The sequence below is a fragment of the Limulus polyphemus genome, unplaced genomic scaffold, assembly GCF_000517525.1.
Source record: "Limulus polyphemus unplaced genomic scaffold, Limulus_polyphemus-2.1.2 Scaffold1118, whole genome shotgun sequence".
In the NCBI taxonomy this organism is placed as follows: domain Eukaryota; kingdom Metazoa; phylum Arthropoda; class Merostomata; order Xiphosura; family Limulidae; genus Limulus; species Limulus polyphemus.
The window spans coordinates 127,381-135,931 of NW_013666728.1; the positions used below are offsets into that span (position 1 = coordinate 127,381).

Sequence of the window (8,551 nt, forward strand, 5' to 3'; positions counted from 1 at the left end):
GGTGCAAACTTTACTTTTGTATATATTCTCACTTCATACCAGTTTCTGAAGGTTTTTGTTTTTTTTGTATTTGTTTGTTGTTAAATGCATAGCCACAAAATGGGCTATTTGGGTTGTACCCACTGTGGGTATCGAAACCCAATTTTTAGCATTATAAGCCCTCACACTTAACGCTGAGTCATCGGGGAAGGTTTCTCAAGGGTTAGCTACACTAGTCGTCCTTACTTTTGAATTAATATTCTAGAGGGGAAAGCAGATAGCAACAGCACCCACCGCCCACTTTTGGACTACATTTATCGAATAGTGGGATTTAATGACTAATCACTCTTACAGCGCACTCATATTCCAAAGAGCAAATTAAATCAGTGAATTGTTTGTTTGTTTTGAATCCATAAAATGGCACAAGTTCGTATCTGGTAGTGTAGTGTCTCAGTATCAGTTCTGATGATGGTACCTTGCACAAAGCTACACAATGGGCTATCTGTGCTTTGCCCACCACGGGTATCGAAAACCCGTATTCTAGCGTTGTATGTCCGCAGACATACCGCTGTGCCACTGGGGGTCTAAATTAGTGAAAAAAAAATCTAATTAAAGTTTAAATAAATTAATAATACAATATGACGAAATTTAACTTTTTTTTTTCTTTCAGAGCTTTCAAACACGTGAGATTTAGGAAGAAAGCCATGTATATTTATCTTATCCATTTTTTAAACTTTAATTCTAGATTTATATGAGAAAGCTTTATTTCGCTCCTAAAATAATATTAGATGAAATCTAAGCCTAACTATCACCAAGACACGTGGAGTTTAATTGAAATGATTAAGGTTAGTTTAATATAAATACATTAATTAAATTAGTATTATCTATACTTAGAAATAGAATGTCAAAAAATTATAGCACTGAGTTTAACTTAACTAAAGTCTAACTCTATATCGGTTCTATAGACATCCAATAGTGTAATTTTGTAAAAGTAAAAGCAAGACAATAATTAAGTTGCTGTATTGAAGTTTTTTATACTGTCTCAAAATAATGTGCTTAGGCTTATAATACATCTGATTAACTGGCCGTGTTCAGACTTAATAAGAATTTACTGAGTTAGTCCATAAAAGGTTTTAACCAAGTTTCTAGTTTAGTATTAGTAACAGTTTGCCCTAAAGAAATTGGATTAAACTTAAACTTAAAGTATAGCCTAGTGCAGTTGATGACATTACTCCACAGACAAACGTTTGATCTAATGCTTATTGCTAGGCCTCTCATTCTACCAAACTAAGGTTTAACATTACCTCTTTATAAACAAACACATGTACTACAGTAAATATAAAATACGTTAAAATATAATATAAACCAAACCTACATATTTATAAAGACCAAATAAATATTCAGCGAAAAATAAGATGGCCTATCCAACATCAGATTGAATTCGTAATAATTAAAAGAGCAGTGAGGCGACTGTGCTCCCTCAATTAGGTTAAAACGTTACTTACCATTGTAATTATTCGATCGTGGTAAAAAAAACAACAACACAAAAACATATTATAAGTCAAACCAAATTGTTTATATATATATATAAATTTAATGCTATTTCGGGTTGTATTAAGTCAAACTTCCTAATATGTCAAAAATTAATTTGTTGAAAACATGGCATATGTCACTAGGTTGCAATTTTTTTTTTCAGATTCCTCTTAATTAAGCCGTTAAGAATTTCAAATCTGAGGCATATTAAACTATTTTCTGTCCTCCACACGTCGCTGCCTAACAGATCTTTCCATTTAATACCAGATCTCGTCAACTGAGTTGGACATGATAACACACAAAAGTCTATCCAAAGTTCCATTTTATATGCTGTATCAAACGTTTAATGTTACGGGTTTAAACACCCATAGCTAGCGAAGCAATGAGATCTGAAAGGTCCAATGTTCGCGATAAAATAAAACGATACTATGGATAGACATTTTAATCTGTTATCATGTACACCTCAGCTAATGAGTATCAGTATTAAACGAAAGGCCTCCTGGGTAGTTATATGTGTCAGACAAATGCTGGATTGAAGCCACAAGCGCAAGGCTACTGCAGTGGTTAAACAATTAAGCGCTTATTCAATGACCCCTCCCCATTCTCCACTGTTTGACGTTTACCTGTGTAATGGGTATTTTTCATTAATGCTGTTAATTTCTTTTTTGGGGGTTAAAAGTACAAAATATACCAAAATAATATATATGTAGATTAAAGTTATTTCGAATTAATCGCCATGAAAACAATTTAAATGCAGATGTTTTTCGTTCCCACATTCCTCTTAAGTTGTTTATTGCAGCTCGAAATTAAAGTCGTGTAAAAAGTAACATATCAGATCTATTGTTTGTATCACCAGATTTCAGCATTTAAACCGTAGCTTTTAAACTATTTTGAATTAGAATTATAAATCTTTACGAACTGAAAGTGACTTGTGAGGTTTTAAATCATCCTTTATCGGGAATTAATCTTTAAAAAAGTGTAAAATTAAATATAGGTTTAATTTTATCTTTGATATACAAAACATACTAGAAATGGAATGAATCTTAGTGGAAAAAAAATACATTAATTATTTTTAAAAAACAAGATCAGCTTAATGAAAGCCTGATTTAGGCAACCAAATGACGCCAAACGACAAAAACTTTTTAAAGGTTGTCTCTCTGTCTTTTTACAATTGCAGAAGTAGTCATGAATTGAGATTTCGACCATAGTTAAACTGTTTAGAAACCTTTAGGTAATGTAGCGCTAACTGCAACGATTAATTTTGTACTCATAATATAAATGTTCCTGGACCCTTAAGTTTGGCGCCAATTGAAGCGATTAATTATTTAACAGAAAGTGATATTCTGACCGTGAATTACCCAGGACCTCAAGCTTGAACTAGCTCTTTGAGAAAGATATTCTTCCCATTGAGCTATCAGGGCTAAAAATTCCAAACAGACAATTTCTATCTTAGTCATTATACAACGCACAGCCAATAGCATTTTCATTTATAGTTTGCATTCATCTAGAATGTTCTGATAAGGAACTCAATAACATATTTTTTATAACTTTTATACTTTTATAACTTATAGCCTGTGTTTATTTGTTTTATTTATAAACGATCTCTCATTACGTTAATGATAGTCATCTAAATACTCGATCTTTGTGAGCTAGTTTAAGTTACTTTCGTCAGTTGGACCTTGTTCTGTTTCTAAGATGGGTATATAATTTTGTTGTTTTATCTATTTTCGTTTTCTATTCTAATGTATACATTGATGTTATTTTTCGCTTTTCTTTTACAACTTCAGTCATATTTATTTATCATATCTTTTAAACATCAACTATTGAATAGTTTTATAATTCTGAATAAATAGTAATTCTTTATTCTTAATATTTGCGTATAAAACAAAATGGGATAAACATGATCATTTACATGACTAAAGATTAGCTGATAAAGTACTTTGAATTTAACAAACAATCTTAGGTAGCGCTACACGTTAATTGTGGGGGGGCGTTATGTTTATATCGAATGTTACTGTTAGGGCAAAGCTGTTTAAGGTTTAACGAATTGTTAAAAACAAAACGGAAACAATAATATTTAATTACAATTTTTAAAGGACTTACAACTACTATTTAAAAATGGTTAGGACTGAATTTTAATATTTTAATGTAATATTTCATCTAAGTTACTTCTTTCGGTCTTACTCAGTGTTACTGAGTTACTTTGGACGTTTGGTTACTTGTCATAAGTCTTAATCAAGTTAATGATTATTCTTACTGTTTTGAGTCTTATTCGTACTCTCAGCCTTTGTGATTTCTGAAATCTCACAGTACCATACATAACATTACCTAGTTTTAAATAAAGCAAGGTTCATGTATAGCATTTGTTTAAGAATAACAAACATTACAATATCAAATTCAGAACAGTCGGCTATCACTATCAGTAAGGTTTTCTCTTCCCTCAATTTAGGTGAAATTAATTTAATGGTATATAAACTGATCGTTTTTTTTAATTCTGATTTATTAAAAGTAGTGTTATTTAGGTTATTAGCATAAAGTACTTTTTCCAATCTATATTTTATTCCATATGTGCCAAAATAACTAATAAAAACTACCAAAAATTATACTTGTATCAGATTGTTGCTTTGATGAAATTGCAATTTTATTAAAATTTTTTATCTAATACTTTACAGTTTCTTAGTTTTAAACACTATTTTGATTTGTAGATATCTCTGTTAAGTTATGCACTTTTGAACATAAAATGTACCAGCTCCAAATTTTTTTTATATTAAAAAAATAATTTTTAAACCTAGATCTAAATAAAATAAAAATTTTGTTGGTGGTTGGATTTGTAAGTAATGAACTTTTTGCATCATTAAAACATTTCATGTTACAGAGATTCAAATTTTGTGGTGACTTAGATTGTCCTGACTGGGTCTTGGCAGAAATAAATACTTTATCAAAAATTGTGAGTACATGGGGAGTGATTTTTATTTCTCTATGTTTTATACCTTAAAAACATATGTGTAGATTTATTTCATGAGGAATTGTATAAAATTATATATTTGATCATGTGAGAATTTTCATAAATGACATATGTATTGAATAATTAACTACAAAAAAAGAATAATATTATTATAGCAAAGCAAAGATAGTTTTAACTTATTAAATGTAAGAATAGCATATAATGTGAAGTGATAATTTTTTCTAAAGTGGTAGAGATGTTAATTACATACATTTAAAAATAAATTATAAAAAGAAACTGATTTTTTTAATAATATATGCCATATATACATAATATTAATTCTTGTATCTATATAGCCATTTTAAGGATCTGGTAGAAAGTATAATTTGATAAGTTTTAAAGTAACTTTTTTTTAAATTAATTTACTTTTAGAGTTTCACCATTTTTCTTTTATAGACAGAAATATTCATCAATTGACTTAATGACTTACTACTAATTAAATGGCAAGAGGTTGGTGTAGGTCATTTATTTTTATCAAATAATATAGTCTTCGTATTCTCAGAGTGGAGTAAACTACATTGAAAATGCTTTGTAGTTAAATTTTTTTAGTTACTAGTGATGTGCTAAACTTGAATGATATTATTACTGACTGTGGCTAGAAAATTAAGCCTTTGTCTAAATAGATGAAACTATTTATAGATAAATATATAAAAATGTTCAATCCTCCTTTTTTAACTAGTTAAAACATTTATATATAGGAAAAGAAATTTTATAAGTTTAAAAATAAAACTTATAATTACTCAATGAATGCATTTCTAGAATTAAAACGTTAGAGAAATTGAGAAAAGTGCAAGAACCTATTTTCTAATCAAGTACATATCAGTACAGTTGAAAACTTTAAATGATTAATATATTTATTTTATAGATATCTTAGTTAAAGTACTTAGTTTAAGTATACTTACATTGCACTGATAATATTAATTTCTGATTTACAGCAAACACAAACATGCAAATATAAAAGAAATTTTGTGTGAAAATACTATTTTTTTGTTTAGTTTTATGATTTTATGCTTTTTTTTTACTCTAACAGACATCTGTGAAAATGAAACTTCTATGTAACCAAGTTGTAAGTGATATTATAGGAAAAGGAATTGATGTAAGTACTGGTATCATGCAGTGTATTAACTTACGTGTGTACTTTATTAACTTACATGTGTACTTTTATCTAAGTTTAGTATCTAATTTAATGCCAAATAATTTGTTGCATTATCAACATGTCCATTCATTTTATAGTTTATATTTTTTATATCCAACATATTAACTTTTCATAACTTATGGCATTTTATGTTATACAGTAGCGACTTATTTTCAAGCATAAAGAGTTTGTAATAATTATGCAATGACATTATTTAGTTTAATAGGGATTTACAGATAAAAAATTCAAGATGTTCCAAAGCTTATTAACAAAAGCCATAGTTTAACTTAAACCTTTCTTTGTTGTCTTCTCTGTCATGTAAAAGAAAAAAAATAGTTATTTTAGTATTATTATTATTTCCTTTTTTCCTTTAGTTTTATAGATTTGAGCATTAAGTATGAAAATTAAGAAACCATAAATATCATATGTGGAGTATCTTTTAGTAGAACATACACAAAAAAGCTTGCATGAATCCTTCCTATCTTATTATATTCTCCCTTACTTATAGTTGTTTTACACACACACATATATATATATACACACAGAGAATATAAAAACCACAAAATCTTAGTCCATTTTTGAATGTGTTTGTGTATAAAAACATGCAATTTGATCAAAATAATCTTGTATGGACAAGTGAGCACCTTTCGGGTGACAAGTGTGCACCTGCATATCAGATTTCAAAATTTAAGTACAAATAATATTCCTAACTATTTAAACAATATTTATTTAAAAAAATGTAGAATCATAGTTTGTCATTTTGTTTAATTTATGTATTGCAATTCAGAAATAAAAACACAAAAAATATTCAAACTTACATTTATGCACAGCTCCATAAAGTTTCACCCATAAACGTCATGAGTATCATTATTTTTTGGAAGTTTTCTGCCATTCCAAGAATTAGTTATTAAGAAACCATCATTTCTTGAGATTACAACAAACCAAATCTTATATCTCTTGTTATTTTCCTTCTCTTTCTAACAATTTATTATTGAATGCCTTCATTCACAACACGTGCTCTGAGATCATAAAAGGATGCACAGTAGCAACTACTAATGAAGAACAAATTTGAAAACTGCTAAATTAAATACCATTGGATAGAGCAGGTTATGAACTACTTATGTCACTGTAAGGTGAATAAAGTTAATTAAGGAGTAACTAATGATTTTGTCAGAAAATGATTAGACAAGTTCCAGCAGAGAAGAGCAGCAAAAAAAAAAGAAAAAATTGTGTGGCAAAAGTTAGAAAAGTTAAGAACAAACCACAGATCTGAGAATTTTCTGTTATTTCTTTAGAAGTTCTTTTTGTTCTTGAAAATGTTTTTGTGTTATGTTATATTTGTTGGGAAGTTTTGTCAATATTCTTCTTACAAGACATTAGTTAAGCCTTATTGTGTTTAGAGAGAGTATGGTAGCAGTGGCAATATATGTGATGGTGATTCAATTATTTATTTATTGAATGTTATTATTTAGTTTTATTGCATTCAAACAATGCACATAAGTAAAAGAACTTGTATATTATTGAAAAGAAAGATATAACTTGATTTTGACCAATAATATTGATAGTAAAAATTTTGTTACCTAGCCTGACCTGGCACCATTTTTTTATAAATCAGGTCTTAGGTCACTGATAAATTTTTGGCAGCCGATTTACAATTTAAAGCCAAAAGTGGTGGCTACTACAGTTGGCAAAGTAGTTAAAAAAGAATAATTTTGTGAAAATTAAATTGAAATTGACTAGATATGTATAAAATGGAACTTTCTGATCAACAATAAAAGCAATTGAAACTCTAAGACTAAACAAGGAATTTTAATGTTTTTTTAAAAAAAAATTCACAACAAAAATTTTGTGAAATAAAAATTGATAGAAACTTAAATTTCATAAATTTTTTTAAAGCTGAAACTAGACGCTGTCTAGTAAGTTTGTCCTAAGTTTCATGGAATTTGATTAAGTAGTTCTGTAAGAAGGAGTAAAATCAAAGAATATCAGTGACCGCCCTGGTCTGGAAAAGTTTAATTCTGTCTTGTTAATTTTATGTTATATAATCTTTTTGCATTTTCTTTTTCAGTATGAAAAAGTTTCTAAACTTACTGCAGATGCAAAATATGGTGAGTTCTATTTAATTTCCTATCTGAAATAGTGTCTTAGAAAGGAGCTGATTTTTCAAGAGTGTAAAATTATTACACAGTCCATAAGATTTAAAGATCGGAAAAACATAACTAAAAAATGAAAAAAGTGCAAATTAAAATATTATTATGAGCAATTTTTCTTCAAAATATTTTACACAGGATTCAGTTGATAGGGTGGGTGTTATGTATGTATTTTATTCTTCTTTCTTAGCTGTTGGAGATATTAAAGCCAGTATAGCAGCTCTTGACTTTATTCTGTCTAGTGCTACAAAACACAGAGTAGCGGAAGAAACTTTGTCTGATGAACTCCAACAACTAGGTTTACCAAAAGGTATGTTTTAATCATACTTTGTGAACATTTTATGGTGTTTTAGTATGAACCATAATTTGAAAACTATATATAGTTAATTTGATATGTAGCATGGATGGATTGGGTGTTAGCTCTTTTCTATGTGAGTGCACATGAAATGCTTCTGTTTTGGAACTGTAAAAGATGTGACATTAAGTCTTGAACATTTATAACGGCTAAAGTAAGTCAAGAGGAAATATTGACTTTTCCAAGAGAAGAGTTTAATGATTGCAAAAAAAGTAGCAATTTTGTTTGATAACACATAATAAGTAAAGTTACTGGCTGCAATCCATTATGAACAAAATCCCTAATATACTTGGTCTTCAGCTGTTACAGAAACAATGTGCATGGACAGTATAAAAATCACTGCCTGACTAGACACGGAAAAGGAAATGTAGGCCACTTGTGTGACTGCTCGGCTT

At 28.7% G+C, this 8,551-nt stretch overlaps 1 protein-coding gene across 1 annotated transcript in view; it reads left to right on the forward strand.

Moving 5' to 3' along the window:
- The first annotated feature begins 3,491 nt into the window (after positions 1-3,491).
- The window catches only part of LOC106462211 (COMM domain-containing protein 4-like), a 16,505-nt gene continuing 11,445 nt past the window's right edge, over positions 3,492-8,551 (forward strand). The window contains exons 1-5 of the mRNA XM_013922110.2: positions 3,492-3,633; positions 4,388-4,459; positions 5,547-5,612; positions 7,720-7,759; positions 7,992-8,111. Coding sequence (XP_013777564.1) covers positions 3,631-3,633; positions 4,388-4,459; positions 5,547-5,612; positions 7,720-7,759; positions 7,992-8,111 — 301 coding nt within the window. The 5' untranslated portion in view covers positions 3,492-3,630. The remainder of the gene's footprint in view (positions 3,634-4,387; positions 4,460-5,546; positions 5,613-7,719; positions 7,760-7,991; positions 8,112-8,551) is intronic.